Below are 17,088 nucleotides of genomic sequence, written 5' to 3'. Positions count from 1 at the left end.
GTAACTTAGTTACCACTGGAGATGGACCCGGTTCACACTTGCGCATTCCGTGAATGCGAGACAAAGCGTGCAGAAACGTGTGCTTAATGGCAAAACACGCAAAAACAAAAAAGCCAAACGTGAAAAATGCTACATGAGCTTGTTTGCCGCGTGTCTATCAACCTAGGGAAATCAATGGGGAAACTCGGCAAACGTGGCACGCAAATGTACATGAACACGTGTGAATGGGACGCACGTTCCGCGATGTGCAGCTGTGAACCGGGCCTTATGGAATATGAACCTGAGTTGAGAGCTTGAGTTCAAAATCCAGACACACATCCTGTATTGCTCAGTAGATGGTTGAAGACATGACCTCATCAGGAGTCTTTTGATGACCTGCTACTGGAGGTTTATGATATTGTTGATTTGCTTCTATCTTGGACTGTTTTGGGGGGTTTATAACACATCTGCTTTTTTTTCGAATGTGTCTTTTTTGCTGGCTGTTTTACATTAAATGTGTCGCCTTCCATGAACGCCTAGCAAAGACATAAGATTTAAATCTGACCATGTTTGTTAACAACCTGTGACTTTTGGGTAATATGAGAGTGCCACTGTGCTAAGTACGATGACTCTATTCTCTCCACACAGTTTGGGGTTTGTCAGACCTCATTATCATTACAGAGGTTACCAATGTCAAGCTGCAGAATAGTTTTTCTGTAATACAGTAAAAACAAGCTTGTTAAAAAAGTTTTTAGTCGGGGGGGGGGGCGAAAAACGAGCACATATAGACGATCGGCGGGCTATGGACCCTCCGATCCTCTATATGTTTAGCACCCGGTAACGGGTGTTTGCTTTGGTCGGGTCTTTTCTGCCCGTGCGTGCCCGCTAGGGGGCGCGCGCGAGCAGAAAAAAAATGCTGTCTGGCGACGGCAACCCGCCAATGCAGCAGTGCCGTCCGTTCGTTTTTTACAACGGGCGGACGGCAAGTGGTTAAAGCAGAACTGTGACCAAGCTATGGACATTCAGTGTACATATTCTCAACAAGCCGTAAAAGCTTTAAAATAAATCTTTAGCCCCCATTCACACCTAGGCGTTATGTCATGCGACACAAGAAATCCCATTATTTTTAATGGCCCTTGTTCACACCTGAGTAAAATGCCCGTCACTGGAAAAAGTACATTAGCTTCCTTTGGGCAGTTTACAGTGCGTTTGGCCCCATAAACTTCAATGGAAATGCGTGACAAGTGTTTTGCTCATTTCTGTGCTCGTTTTATTGCGCGTTTGTCCATTTACCGCAATGTCTTTCAATCTGCCAGCTAAGATGCACGTCTTCATGTGCACGCATAAAAATGTGCAAAAACACGCTAGATGAAATTGCGCACAAAAACGCTGACATCTAGGTGTGAGTGCAGGCTTAGTAACATTTGTGGCTGCAGACACTGAGAATTGCTGAGAAATTGATCCTCAAAAGTTACATGAGATCCAGTGAAGTTTCTCTTCTCCCTGCGTTTGCATCACAGATTAGAAGGCTGGCACCAACCTGCTGCAAGGAGGGGAGACAAATAAGTCTATTGAGAGCACCTTCACACCAGCAGCATTGCTCAAAGCAAGAGCAAAGGCAGTTTGGCAGTTCTATTATTTCATGTCACTCCAACATACTGTGCTGGTGTGTTCTACAAATAAACAATAGGACATATTTTTACCCAGCTACCAAATATCAAATAAAAGAAAAGCCACATTCCAAACAACAAAATCCCATATGTTTGTATTAAACCTGTATTAAGTCTCTGGTACATAGGCAATCCACCTAAAACCCTTTACTGATGTGTTTTTCTTAAGAGCTTAGTCATAGATTAGTTTTACTCTACTTATAAGCTCTTATTGAATTGTGTCGGAGGAGTAGCTCTGGTGGATTTCCTATGTACCAGGGACTTGTTTAATACAAGCATATGGTTCTCTTTCTGGAGTGTAAATTCTCTAATCTTTTGGTGTTTTGTTTTGTGAGGCTATCGTGAGCTTAGAGCTGGCCCCTGGGACTGAGCATCAAGGGGGATAGGTATTTGGAGCGGAACAAGGAATTGTGTTCACGTATTTTTGTGCAGCGAGTTCTAACGTGCTGTAACACATCACAGCACACTGCAGAGCACATAAAAAACACACCAATGGGGCACTGTGGTGTGAATGAGCCCCAAGTGAAAACAAATATGAAAGTATTTGTACTCAGGATTTTGATGATTATTGCTCAGTGGTATCTGCACATACACAGGTTAGTGAGGGCTTGTTTTAAAGCATCTTACCTGTTTGCATGTCCATACCCTAGCCACAGTTCTATATTAAGGCAAACCCTGCAATAATAGCTCAATATATGAGCTGACTGAAAATATATTATATTTCCCCTTTAAATGAAGATGCATATTAGCCAGAATCTTTTTTTGGGGGTGTGCACTTCCTGCTTTGGAGTCGGTGGGAGCCAGCCTGTGCCTGTGCTTACCCCAATTGACCGCTATGACTAGCTGAGGTGGACAATTGACCGTCAACTGTTTTAGAGTTTTTGCATGTGGTGCCCTGAAATGGTGAGTGTGTTTCAACAATAAAAAATATCAAGGACAGCTCTAGATTTTTAGTCCTGTATTCCTACAAACACTTCGATAGGCTGATTTCTAGCATTGAAATCTCTTTTCAGGATACATTTATAGCACAGTTTGTGGAAAACAGCAAAGTTTCAATGATTGATGGCAGCATAAATGCATTTTCACAATGGGAAGCCAATACAATGGGACACGTGTGAGTCCCATTGTATTGCTTCGTTTTATGAAAATGGAACTATTAACTCTCTTGTGACCAGAGGTTATTAAAGCTTGGATGCTCAGGCCAAATTTACCAGCATCAACATGTGTTGGATAACTTGACAATAACTCTATAACTTATTTGCATACCTAAATAATTATACATATAAGCCTTTTATTTTGGTACACTGTTTTAATAAAAATCCGCTCTGTTTTAAAAAATAATAATTATAGGCTGACAAATGTGCTTAAATGTCAACATGTACTTGTATTGTGGCTTGAATTGTGGCTGGCAATTACAATATAAAACACATGACCAGTGCCACCTCCAGGCTGCAGTGAAATCTCCAGTTTGCATGCGTTCACTGTATCATAGCTGACATTGTGACCTCACGATTGGGAACAACTCTGATTTGGTTCCCGATCATCACTGTTGGCGGAAGGATTCAGTGACTAGTGATCCTTAAAGGAAGGAGGTTTATTAACATATCCCCAGCACAGGACATTGTGCAGAGAAATGTCAGTGTATAGATTGCTGGCGGGAAACTGTTGACCATTAAAGGAAACCATTGTGGTGTTTGCAATTTATGTTTCTACTATCCATTACTTACAGCTGTCGGAAGAACTTGTACAGTCACTGCCTGAGATGGCAGAGGGACATTTTCTGATGGGTCTGATCCATTACACACAGAAGAGCTACAAAGAGGCTGAAAAAAGGTTAGTTACTTCTCTTCCTTGTCCTGGAAGAACGCCCTTCAGATCAGCTCTCTCCTTTAACAATGGTTCTTCCTGACCCCATAAGGCAATCAGATATTCCCTGGATCAACAATCTCAATGATGAAAAAAAATGAGGCTTAATATACCTATAAAAACTCAATATCCAGAAATATTCTGTGCATTTCTTTTTTTTTTATAAAAAGGATTTTAAGGAACAAATTACAGAGAAGTAGGGATAACAACGTAGCAAATAACAAAGGAAAAAGAAGGTCCCACTATGTAGGGGTCCAGGAAATAGTAAACAATACAACACCATGTAGCAGTCCTGAAGGTACAAGGAAATAGATTCATTGTATTTTCACGTCATGAATAAGGGTAACACCAGTATGTTGAGGTAAGTATAATGAAGACCATCGGATCTGCCCCACGCTGGAAGAGGAAATCAGGGTTACAGAGAGAAGAAATGTGGAGAAGCAAAAAGAAAGGGAGGTTCCACAAGGAAAGGTCCCACGACCTACCTGGTCACCTCCCGCAACAGGCTGCTATATACAGAGGAGAGTGTGAATTCTCGCCAATAAAAGCATTTAGTGCAATGCTGGGCGTGCGTGCCCCTGTCAAAGGAGATCAAATCATAGAAGCAGTGATGTGACTGGCTTGAGAAAGGGTCATAAATAGTTATTTAACTTGTCTGTGAAGAGTTTAATTTATCCAGGTCATGCTACAGCCAGTAGTAGTCACATTCAACTGGGCTTCTTTTATAAAGTCAGTCATTTAATTTTTTGACTGAAATACATTAGTTAAAAATGTAAAACAAGCTTATCCCCGATGGGGGAGTTTAGAAGCTGGGCTAATTGCCCCAATGTGTTTTCATTGTATACTCTTATGAAATATATTTAGAAAGCCAAAGTCTGCGACAGCAAACTCTGCATGTCACAGCTCTGTCAAGGTAATCGTGGGGACGACTCAATAAAAGGTTGATTCATGCCTTACCTCACCCAAACAAAAAATAATAGCGACCAATCAGAAATCATCTTTTTAGGTATTATGACTGGACTCGAAATCTGATGCAAGAACCTTTTCAAACCTTGGCTGCGCAGCCTTCGTTTTGAATAGCCGCATACACAATGAATGCCGTCCAACACGTCTGGTGATTGTGTATATTTTTTAGCATGATTATAAATCCAGTCTGGTCATGCAGGTGCAGAATGTCCCATGCTGACAGGAAGATTGTTTTTTTTTGTGTGAAGCTGTGTAACGCATGTATAATTTTTATATTGTGTTTCAGTTTTCTGAGTGCCATTGAAAGAAATCTGGAGGTTGGAAACTATTATTACTATTTAGGACTCACTCACTGGTTTATGAGTGAAGAAACCAAGAGAGACAAAACAAAAGCTGTTACGCAGTTTTTAAAGGTAATTAAATATTTTAGGTTTTTTTAGGGGGGGTGGGGGGGATTTTGTGCAGGTGCGGATTGATAGGCTCTCATAACTCTAGTCACAAATTAAGAAATAAAGATCCATTTGTGGTCACTCACCTTTCCTTTTCCTCTGCATGTCATAGGTGAGCAGCCCTGAACCCTGTTTTTTGAATGGTTGCATGATGCAATAGAAGATTTCCTTTGTTTCATTTTTGTATACTGGTTTTTTACTTACACATAATGTAATAAAATATTTTTTAAACCCGGTTCACACCGCACTTGGTCCCATTCCAATCTGGTCGACCTTCCAGAGCAGCATGGTTGCACAGCTTGCCGCCCCCCCCTACTGTCCGACCACACTGCTAGTAAAGACATGAATAGTGTGATGGTAGCTAAACAGGGGAGCAGACACCGATGTCGTTCTTATGTACAAGAACATTGACACCAGACTGAAAGGGAGGAAAAAATCTTTAAAAGGCCACCAACGACAATAGCAAGCTGACAGGGGTTCTAGTCTTGCCCTACTCCAAAAAAAGTATTTTTAATTTTTCTCTGTTTCTGTTGAAGATTTTTGCTTTCTGCTGAAACCATTGTCACTGGGACAGCAAGTGAGAAAAATATTTTTCATGCAGCCCGAGATAACAGTAAAACCTAAGAAGGGTTCTACTCTTTCCCCACTCTATCGCCCAAAAAAATAAAAATGTTTTAGCTGGACATACTCATTAATTATCTTTGGCATGGGAAACTACAGAAAGATTTTTGTTTAGACAAAAACTCCTAAAGCATTACATGACACATATCCCCATGTTGACTTTCCTAGGCAGACTGAGATGATTCATTTGTAGTATGGCTGTATGTTTACTGTATGTTTGTTTTCTATTATAATTGTGATTAAAACAATTTGATTTGTTTGTTATTCTTATTGATACCATGGATCTGCAGGCTGCAAAACTGGATCCTTGTTATTCCAAAGTATTTTGCTACTTGGGACATTACTACAAAGAAGTAGCTGGTGACAAAGGCCGGGCACGAGGATGTTATAAGAAGGCATTTGACCTAGATTGGAGAGACGGAGAATCGGGAGCAGCAGCTGTGGACCTAAGTATGGAGCTTGGTGACATGGTAATTACCCCTACTGATTTCTCCAATTAAAACTATGGTACTTTTGGGGCACAGTAAATCTTTGCTTTACAAGTAAACTTTTAATACAGGGTACACTTACAACACAAGATTCACAAAGCATGATGGGTTTTCTAAAAAGGGAGAAGCTGCTTCCCACCAGGCATGATTTTTCTGAATGAATCTTCCATCAAAGGGAAGGGGGAAGGAGTCACTGCTCTCACTCATTCAGTTGTGTGTGTAAATTTTAGCTTGAGCTACTGAGTTCTGTAAACAACTTAGATGTGAAAAGGCCAGGGCTCTCCAGGTATTTTGTACCCAGACAGGTTTAAAGTTTAGCATCGCTCTATGTCTCTTTTCTATAGTTAGATAAAAGTTAACAAATTTGTGGGTACCCTTCCACGAAAAAAGAAGAACCCTCAATTTTCTCTGAATAATTTGAAACTGACGAAATTAAATGGAAACCCTCATTGTTTGTTCTATATTTAATAAAAATCAGACTTTTTTACTTTTTATTCAACAGAATATTTTAAATAATTAAACAAGAAAATGTCATGGACAAAAATGATGGGACCTTTTAACCTAATTTTTTTTTGCAGAACTTTTAAAGGTAATCATTGCAAATAAGTGATTTCTGTAGCTCTCCGTTTGGCTCACTCTACTTGAGCAAACTGCTACAGCTGTCTCAGGCTTGAAGGGTGCCTTCTCCACAATGCATGTTTTAGGTCGTTCCATAGATGTTCAGTAGTGTTCATATCGGGAATCGGGGAAAAATCGCTAGTTTTGTTTCATTTGTCCAAAAGACATTCTCCTAGAAGCATTTTGGCTTATCAACATGCATTTTAGCAAATTCCAATCTGGCTTTTTTGTTTTTCAACGGTGGAGTCCTCCTGGGTCATCTCCCTTTGAGGCCACTGTTAACGGAGGGTGCGATCAGACACTGATGCACCATGACCTTAGAGTTTAGCTTGTATCTATTTGGAAGATTACCTTGTCTTTTTGTCTAGCATTCACACTATCCTCAAACCTAGCTGCAGTAGGCCATTGAAGCAATATCTTAGTTTCCAGGTCGGTGCTCCATGGCAGAGTGCCAGGGACCGCCACTTTAGACCTTAGCCTACGCTCCTCAGAACCCTTCCTTCTCCTCTCGGACATCCCGCCATTCCTCCTTTTTTAACCAGAGAGGTATTTACAGGATACATGGGGAACCCATGGGGAAAGTCAGGATTCTTTGCTGGAAGGCCAGTCGGACGCAATCTATCTCAAGCTTAATGACGCACACTGTATAATCGCGGGTGTGAATGGAGGCTTAAAGTGACATTAAACCCTCAGATTTTTAAACATAAAACAATACTGTAATGTGTGCCTTACTGTAATCCATGGTTGTTTCCTTTCTCTTTGCTGCTCTTCCTTTTAAATCCTCATGTCTTCTCATGCTGGGGGAGAACTTCCCTTTGCAGCTGAGTGCCTCTTCCTGTAGTGCTGGCTCAGGTTGTGAACCTTCACACAGACACCATGTATCCATTTTAGAGACAAGGCAGTCTGCTGCAAAACAGAAGTTCTGCCCAGCCCAGTTCTGCCCAGCATGAGAACAGATACAGATTTAAAAGGAAGAGCAGCAAAGAGAAGGGAAACAACCATGGATTACAGTAAGGAACACATTACAGTATTGTTTTATGTTAAAAAATCTGAGGGTTTAATGTCACTTTAAAGAAGAAGAGTTGGGAGACTTTAAAAATGTTAAGGTGGGCGGAAAGCACAGACAGATGCCATGTCAAGTATATCTCTCAACTGAAACACCAAAGGATATAACAGAATATTGTTGTTTGTTATGAGTTAATTTACTTTGTCAAGGCACTTTGTCTTATTAACTAAGACTGCTGCTCTAAGAATGTGGCTGTATCAGCTGACAGAGCCAAAAAGGGAATAAATGTATTGCTGATGCTCTAGATTTTGCAGCACTTAGCTTTCTGATCATCATATCATGATGAAGCGCCTTGTGAAAATATTTGTAATTAGCTATATGCTAACTGTGTTTTATTTTTGGTTGTACAGTCCTGTAATTTACTAAAAAATGTTGTCTCTGACTCCTAGGACACAGCATTAGCGATTTTATCAGCTGTTACAGAAAAGGCAAGTGCAGGAACTGCAAAATGGGCTTGGCTTAGGCGAGGTCTCTTCTATCTGAGAGCTGGTCAACATTCTAAAGCCGTGTCTGAGTAAGTGTGTTGCCATGTTTACCAAACTTAGCTCGTTCATGGATGAAATTAATTTTTTTCCTCTATAGTGTATGTCCAGCCAAAATATTTTTTAGTGTTAGGTGGAAAAATGTTGAAACACCTGTTAGGTTTTAACTGATATCTGAGAGATTTACCTTACTTACTCCGGTGGCAACGATTTCACTAGACAGTAAGGAAGGAAAAATCTGCAAAAGGGGTACAGACAGCAATAGCTGACAGGAGTTCTAGCCTGCCCCTACTCTGCTTAAATAAAAGCATTTATGTCTGTGTCAAAAGAGCATTTGTGAGGTCAGGTACTGATGTTGGACCAGAACGTCTGGCCCTCAATTGACTTTCCAATAGATCGCACTGCTCATTAGGGTTGAGGTTTAGGGCCCTGCACAGGCCACTTGAGTTTTTCTACACCAGACTTGACAAATCTTGTCTTTTATGCAGCTGTCTTCGTGCACAGGGCACACCCATGCTTAAACAAAATAGGCAAAACAGAGATGTGAGATGATCGGGTTAGGAACACCTCAAAGTGCAGCTATTAAAGAGGGTCGGATATTAAACAAAATAGGCCCTTCCCCCCAACTGTTGTCATAATGCAGGAAACGCCTGAATTCAGTTCTCACCTATCCGCCAACCTTTGGCCATTTAGTTTATAGTTACATGTTTTGCTATAATAAATGTCTTTTGGCCACAGTAGAAATTATTGGCTGCAAGGCCATTGGTCTGATGTGTCAATGCAGAGATGAGCACAACACCATGAAAAACTGTCAAATAACTACACTTCAGCCATATTTCACTGATTTTTGCAAATTACATTTTTACAGACAATAGGCTATGATGGATTGTAGCAACAGGCATATATTTTACTGCAGCAACAGTGTCCTTTTAAAAGCTCCTCACAGCATGTCCAACCTTTTCCAGCTGCTTCAAAGCTTGCGCTCATGCAGGTCTGAATTAATACATTTTATCAGTAAACCTTGTCATTTGTGAGTTGAATCTGGCCCCTAACTGTGTTGTAATTAGTACTCTATGTGTTCAGTGACTCTGCATGGACTCTCAATATGAGCAATCTGCATTCATCAATAAACACCAGCTTTACAATTAGCCATTTGATTATTTTATTGAAATATTGTGAAACACTTCCATCCACTTGTTTTCCTCTTGTTGAACATATAGTTGACACCTCTGTTTTGAATTAGCTTGCATGCTGCACTTAGAGCTGATCCGAAGGACTCCAACTGCTGGGAGTGTTTGGGAGAGGCCTACCTGAGCAGAGGAGGATACACCACTGCACTGAAATCGTTCATGAAAGCCAGTGAACTGAACCCAGACTCCCTGTACAGTACGTACAAGATAGCTTCCATCAAGCAGATCCTGGGGACATATAAAGAGGCTGTATCAGAATACCTGCAAATTGTTAAGAAGTCTGGGGACTATGTGCCTGCACTAAAAGGTATTGCATAGACAATGTTATTACACAATGTGACCTACACACATGGAAAACATTTGTTGGTACCCTTCCATGAAAAAAAAAATATATATTTTAAATAACTTGAAACCAACCAAAGTAAATGGCATTCATCATTGTTTTTGCCATATTTAATTAAATCAGACGTTGGCTTGTTTTTTTAATTTATATTTTAAAAATGAAGGCAAATTAAAATGATATGGACAAAATAATGGGACTGCAAACCAGTAATTTCTGTAACTCTCAGTGGGATTTCTGCACCTGCCAACTGGTAGTTTGGCAAACTGCTCAGGTTTGAAGGGTGCTTTCTCCAGACTGCATGTTTCAGTTGTTTCAGTAGATCTTCAATAGGATTCAGATCAGGGCTCATAGAAGGCCACTTCAGAATAGTTTAATATACTGAGACGGAGCTTTCTGACAGTGGGCAGTATGTTTAGTTCCAGGATTCCTTCATAGCCTTGTGATTTCATTGTGCCCTGCACAGATTCAAGGCTTGCCGTGCTAGATGCAGCAAAGTAGCCCCAAAACATAGCAGGGCCTCCATGTTTCAAAGGTATGGTATTCTATTCTTTGAAACCTAATGTTTTTTTGTCTGTGAACATAGAGCTGATGTGATTTTGCCAGAAAGCTCCCATTTTCTTTTATCTATCCAAAGGACATACTCCCATTAACATTGTGCTTTGTCAATATGATTTTGTTTAGCAAATTCCAATCTGTTTGATGTTTTTCTCTCAGCAGTGGAGTTTACCTTCTAAGCCCACTGTCACACAAAAAGCAAATGGATGGTGTGATCAGACACTGATTTACCTCGCCCTTGGAGTTCAGCTTGTTTCTCTTTAGAGGTTTTCCTTGGCTCTTTGTGTACCATTCACACCCTTGTTCTGTTCAATCTGGGGTTGATTTCCCTCTTGCATTACCCAGGGATGTTGACTGCATTCCATGGACCTTAATATTATTAAAAATCACAGGAACATAAAGCTGTTTGGATACGTTCATATAGCCTTTACCCTTGACATACTGCTTTTAAATGTTTTTTGTTTTGAATCTCCTCAGACAACTCTTTCCTTTGCTTTCTCTGGTCCATGTTCAATGTGGTGCACACCATGATACCAAAAAGCAGAGTGACTGCTTTTCTCCATTCTAAATAGACTGATTACATGATTGAAGACGTGATAGCAATTACAGAGAACAGTTATTTTGAAATATCGCTATGATCCAGTTATTTATAATCTTTACTAGGGTTACCAACAAAGCTGCCCATTTCATTTTAGAATATCTTTGTACAGTAAGCAAACATTTCTTTTCACTTTTTTTTTATTTGCTTTACTTTGACATACCAAAGTCACACAGATATACATGAGACTTTTACTTTTCAAGAGAAATGGAGCATTGTTTTAATGACCTGTAAGGGTGCCAACAAATGTGCCTACATATGTATGTTTACTGCAGGGACCAGATTATTGCAGATGTAGCTGCTCTGTATCTGTACTGCACACCGCTCTTTGCAGATTATTTCACAACATACACTAAAGTGATTTGAATTGCTAAAGCCTTGTTTAATCTAAGTGACTCTAATTAAATGTAACAAATGACCTGTATGTGGAGGTCTTTTCATCTGCTCTTCTTCAATTATTTTTTTCATCTTAAATGTTTAAATAAAATCTGAACATGTTCTATAAGATGTGATCAGGTTTTCAAAGCATGTAGTATATCCAAGATTTTTCTGTGCAGTTGATCTTTACATAATTTCCAATCAATTTAATCTTCAATTGGTAATAGAATAGGATTTTCAGCAGCCTTTTTTCCCCTTAATTTCTCCATCTGTTGGCTCTTTGTCTCTTCCAGGTCTTGGTGAATGCCATTTAATGCTTGCAAAAGGCGCACTTGCAGATTTCCTGGATGCCAAGGCAGTTGATGTCATAGAAAAAGGGCTTGAATATCTGACAAGGTCGGTGTCTCATAATCAGAGTTATTTTCTGACTCTTGATTCCAAAAAGATGTAAAAGAAGCACACAGTTGTCCATTTTAAAATCATTAAACTTTAATCTAAATTATAAAAAAAAAGAAGAAAGAAATGGGAAAAAATTCCAGTAGGAAAAAAAATATTAGTAGCCAATTAAAAGATAAAAAAAAAATTGCCTCTTTTGCTTCCATACGTGCCATCAGTTCAGAGCTGCCACCACGGTATTTGTTTGCATTACAAATTGTCCTCAGTCTTCCAGGTTGAATGACAGTGAGCATCATTCAATCTTCCACCTCTTAGCCCAGACAGTCATGCATTAATGACTGTCATGGGCCCACCCCAGTCTGCGCATGGACAGTGAAGAAGAAGTAACACAGCGATGAGCTCATCTCTCTTTCACTCTGTTCTCCTATCAGCATGCTCCTGCCCAGCACATGCCTAATTGGCATCTTGTGCTGCTTCTTCTTCTTCCACTTTGCTGTACAGGGACTGCAAGAGGATGATACCAGGTGAAATGCAGGTACTTATACTGTGTGTATGTAAAAAAAAGATGCTTAATGATCTAATATTAAATACAGAAAGTGCATTTGTTTTGTGTGACAAGGCTTTACTGGTTAATTATTCTAGAGGTCTTGGACATGACTATGCAGTCTGTCAAAGTCTGGATAAAACATTTTTTGTCACACATCTGTGCATATCAGCTGTGTTTTCGGGTACTTAAATGGGGAAAAGGGGTAATGGGTAGAAACGGTGTTTAAAAGGAGAGTGCCACACTCCTGGTTTTATGTTGCAAAAAGAGGGTATTTTGGAGATTGGGGTTTTTTAGGCACTCGAGACAATAGTTTAATATAAAAATTAGAACTTTTATTCAATACATGATTAAAAAGACGAGCTCATATTTATAAAAAAGAGAGAAAGCCGATTCAAGGAGAACACCAACAAGCTCCACCAGAATCCTGAATTATGACTAATTGTAGTCACATAAATATATTATTAGATTCATGCAAACAGATTTTTAATTGTAGGTCGCACCCCCTACATTCTGGTTGGTATATCCTAGTTGACTAGACAGCCGAGAAGTTTAATCATAGTATTTGACATCGAATCAAGATGGAACAAAGGATATTATTGGTTGTATGCGACCATCCATTATCTCTAATTGTATTTGGTATGGCCCTTGGAAAAAGGTGATTGTTAGATACAGTTGGTTCAAGGTTGCTATCCTAACAATGGTTTATAGTCTCTTTGTCGAGTCAACTGGCCATGTCAACCATTAACAGTCACTAGTGCGTTGCTGCATATTATATTGTATACAAAGTCTCAAAGAGAGGTATAATCTAGCAGTTTTTTGAATTCAGGAGATTGGGACTGGTAAAGTAGCGACGACGCGTTTCGCGTGTTGCCACGCTTCCTCAGGTCTGAGGGTGTTCAGTCCCCGGATGAGCCAGCGGATGCCCTCATAGAGTATTGTCAAATATTTGAAGAAATTTCGAGAGTTTTTTCAACACGTTTTTTTAAAACGTTTTTTAACTTTCGTCCAGACAGTGGAATGAGTCAGTCAAGATAACCGCATCTGTGTCTTGTACACTCATGTTAGGACCCTGCATGTGTGTCTAATGATTCATTCCATGAGAGGCCATCGCTGTCTATCCGAGCAAGGCTTGCCAGACAATTGAATCAGAGTAGTACTTAGCAGAGGTTTGACTTTAACATTTTTTTTTTTCATTTTTGTTTACTACTGGCAATATCTTTAATTCCAGAGCGGTTCAGCAGCGGCCAGATCTTGTATGTCTATGGAAACTTCTTGGAGATGCCTGTACCAGTCTTCAAGCAGTCTCAGCAGCTAAGGTCAAAATTAATGTTTTGGGTGCCCTTGTTGGACAGAATGAAGGTCATAAAGTGATCAGTAAATCGGAGACCTTAGAGCTAGGAGCAAGGTAAGAACTGTGTGTATTTTTAATCTACTACAGGACCACCCTGCAAATATTGAACAATATGCATTAGGGCATATTCAAGTACAAAAAAAATTGGGACTTAAGCTTTAACTTTTGTGTCCCCCCTTCCCCCATATTAAATAAAATTGCCAAGCTCTACATACCCTCTCCATTCTGCAATGCTGTCCCCAGCTTTTTTCTCTGTTTAGAGCTGGCGTTCCTTTTTGGATTGAACAACAGTCTGTTTCTTTCTGCCCATTTGCTGTTAGACCAGCAGTCACAGACTAAAAATGTATATTGCAGCGTTTCAGTTGCAGTGTAATGAATGGTACTGCGTACAGTTATGTTACGGCTGAATATATAGCTTTAGCCTACCAAGGCAGAATGGGAAACTGTGACACCGCACCTACGTATGTCTTCATAGCTTTGTGGAACCCCAAAAACTTTTTTTTTTTACATCTTGTGTTTACTTTCAAAGGTGTTATGGGCGAGCATTAAAGCTTCAACCGTCTGCAAATATCTGGTGTGATCTTGGCATAAATTATTATTACCAAGCTCGAAACCTAATAAACTGTGACAGCCAAGGAAGTGACACAAGTAATTTATTGGAAAGATCCATACAGGTATGTTTGTGCTACAAGGGAAAAAACATGTTTCTACAGAGGTTACCCGAGTACTAATTATGTGTTTCTCTAATGGTTCATGACCAATCTCTAATTTAGCAAGGCAAATGTTTAAATAGTTCTGATTGATGTCAGTTGAGTTGTAATCGATATACAAACAGTTTGTAGTCAGTGATATAGAGCCATTACATTAACATCACCTTTGAAAACATTTTACCTAAGATGGATAAGTATGTGTGTAAAAGTTCTAAGTGACTGTAGGGATCAAGAATATTCACAATACGGGTGATCTAGTGAAGAGCTATGTTTTCCAGCACACTGCCGACTTCCTATATGAGAACACTGCCATCCTTCATTTTCATATCTTCCTTTGCTTAAAGGAGAACTATGAGGTGAGTGCTTTTCACTCACCTCATAGTTCTAGCCGACCTGTGACAATGAGACTGTCTTAGGTCGGCTCAGTAGATCGGGAGGTGAGCAAACACATACCGGCGTTCGCTCACCTCTCGATCCTGTCACGGCTCCCTGCCTTGACAGGGGAGGGGCTGGATTCCCCCTCCCCGCTCCGATCCGCCAGCGCTGACTGACGGAATGGACGGGGGAGGGGGCGGGTACAGCTGGCTCTGCCTCTAGATAGGCAGAGCCAGCTGTCAGTCACGCAGCTCGGCGGATCCAAACATAATTGTCAGGATCCACTTCAGCCTCGGCGTCTTAGTATACCGCGAGCAGTAGCTCGCTGTATACTGCGGTGTCTCAGTATACTGCTAGCTGCAGCTCGCGGTATACTGAGCCTAGGGTGACGGGAGGACGCTAGTTTGTGTACTCCCATTACCCTAAGGAGAACTATGGGGAAAAGCCATAACCCCATAGTTCTCATTTAACATGACAGCAATAAGCTGCACAGCAACATTACATAAACAACATTTATTTTGCTTCACTGCAGCTCTGGGAACTTTTTAATAGCTGTGAACATAAGCAATAGCTTTTTCACATGACTCGCAACATTACTAGTTCTTTAACCCTACAGACTGGGAGGCCTGCACATAAAATACATCTAAGACATGGAGTATTGTTTTTCAGTTGATCTTTTTATTTTTTGTTTAGTGCATTAAGAAATCGCTCATGATGGACAGTACTAGCCATCAGTACTGGAATGCACTTGGGGTTGTTTGCTGCTCTAAAGGTATGATCACATGTTATAATTTAGTGTTCACAAAGTATGCATAATTATTTTTAGAATTTTTCAATATCAATAGCTGTTAAAAATGTTATGACTGCTGGTACATTTTGAGCTACTAATGATTAAAGAAGCACTCGAGCTCCATCCAGTTAAGATCAGAAAGGCAAGATTTGCCTCCTTGTCAACAGATTTTCAAATACAAAGTGCCAGTGTTGGCTGAAATTCTGCAGTTTTCCCAGGAATTTGGTATCTATTTTCTTCCCCAGTCTCTTGTCCCAAAATAAATTCTTTTGAAGAGATAAGTGAATATTTTAGTTATCTATGGAGGACACAACGTTTATGTTTCATAATAATCTTGTACTGATCATTTGTACCTCAAAAGCACTTAGTGCTGAAAATTTTAAACCCATTTTTTTTCTAATAAAAATGATCCATCTTTTTTAGGTGTCAACAATAATGTTCTTGCACAACATGCTCTTATCAAGTCAATTCAGTGTCAGCCTAATGTGAGTATTGAATGTTCAGTTAATAAACCACCCATACCTTTAACAAGTATTTCTGCCTTGCGTTCCTGTTTATTAGTAGTCTCTTTTTCTTTCTAATCTCTTTTTCTTTCTATACAGAATGCTGTTGCATGGACTAATTTGGGTGCTCTGTATTTAGTGAATGAAAACATTGAGGTAAGACAGCGTGCAGACTTTCCCTCTTGTTGTATACCTAACCTCCTTATCGTACAAGTGGCTACATGTCAAATAAACGTGTACGTTGTGTTGTGATGCAAATAAATTCTTTATTTTTAAGCTAAGCCATCAAGCTTTTAAAGTGGCCCAGTCTCTTGAACCATCATATGTGAGATGCTGGATTGGACAGGTGAGTCAATTTTAAAGGGACAGTGCAGTATTTTTGTTTTATATTTACCTTTTGTTTTCCAGATAACAAGTTAGTCATATTATAACATGCAGAAAAGTAAATAGCACAAGCGCCAGCATCTGTAACTGTGTAAAAATGCAATGTGATACACTCTCGAGGCAGATCCCGCTGGTTAGGGCAACCAAAAAACTGAAATAGAAGACAGAGAGCGCCTCCACCGTGTAAAACGTTTTAATTTAACGATATATAAACAGCCAAATCTATACTCGCAAACAAATGGCATTAGCAGGCATATAGAAAAGATGGGCAAACGAAAACACAGATACCGGTAGTGTGTAAAAGCCTCAGCCGACAGGCTGTAAGTCCTCCCTGGTTTACGCATTTCAGAGGCCACGCCTCCTTCAGAACAATGCAGTTACACTATATTGCCAAAAGTACGTGGACACCATTACAAGTTAAGTTTCTCTGTTTCCAGTGAACGATACGGTTAATAGCAAAGAATGGCATTTTAGATAAATGCAGCCATACATACACAGTTTGGTGCGGAGGAACTTAAGTGACCAGTGCAGAGCCCTAACCTCAACACTATTAAGCACCTTTGGTATGAAGTGAAAGGCAGATTGCGAGTGAGTCTTCGTACAGGATGCAGGGGCTAGGACTATGTAGCCCACATAGTTCAGGGGTCAGGAGTCTGTAACACAGAGTGCATGAGGTCAGGAGTGTGTGATGCACAGCCCTGTGTACATAGAGCACAGGGCTTAAATCTCCCCTCCTGTACACATGCTCCCCCCTCTATTGCAC

At 40.1% G+C, this 17,088-nt stretch overlaps 1 protein-coding gene across 1 annotated transcript in view; it reads left to right on the top strand.

The window, feature by feature from the left end:
* Window positions 1-17,088, top strand: part of TTC37 (tetratricopeptide repeat domain 37) — a 95,142-nt gene that overhangs the window by 30,490 nt on the left and 47,564 nt on the right. Inside the window, exons 13-24 of the mRNA XM_018560535.1 lie at window positions 3,379-3,482; window positions 4,768-4,894; window positions 5,842-6,021; window positions 8,113-8,237; window positions 9,449-9,702; window positions 11,563-11,665; window positions 13,441-13,617; window positions 14,093-14,237; window positions 15,342-15,420; window positions 15,862-15,923; window positions 16,041-16,097; window positions 16,219-16,287. Of these exons, the coding sequence (XP_018416037.1) occupies window positions 3,379-3,482; window positions 4,768-4,894; window positions 5,842-6,021; window positions 8,113-8,237; window positions 9,449-9,702; window positions 11,563-11,665; window positions 13,441-13,617; window positions 14,093-14,237; window positions 15,342-15,420; window positions 15,862-15,923; window positions 16,041-16,097; window positions 16,219-16,287 (1,482 nt within the window). The remainder of the gene's footprint in view (window positions 1-3,378; window positions 3,483-4,767; window positions 4,895-5,841; window positions 6,022-8,112; window positions 8,238-9,448; window positions 9,703-11,562; window positions 11,666-13,440; window positions 13,618-14,092; window positions 14,238-15,341; window positions 15,421-15,861; window positions 15,924-16,040; window positions 16,098-16,218; window positions 16,288-17,088) is intronic.

This window comes from Nanorana parkeri, unplaced genomic scaffold (genome assembly GCF_000935625.1).
Source record: "Nanorana parkeri isolate BGI_ZX_2015 unplaced genomic scaffold, ASM93562v1 scaffold462, whole genome shotgun sequence".
In the NCBI taxonomy this organism is placed as follows: Eukaryota; Metazoa; Chordata; class Amphibia; order Anura; family Dicroglossidae; genus Nanorana; species Nanorana parkeri.
This window is presented reverse-complemented; position numbering and strand designations above follow the sequence as displayed.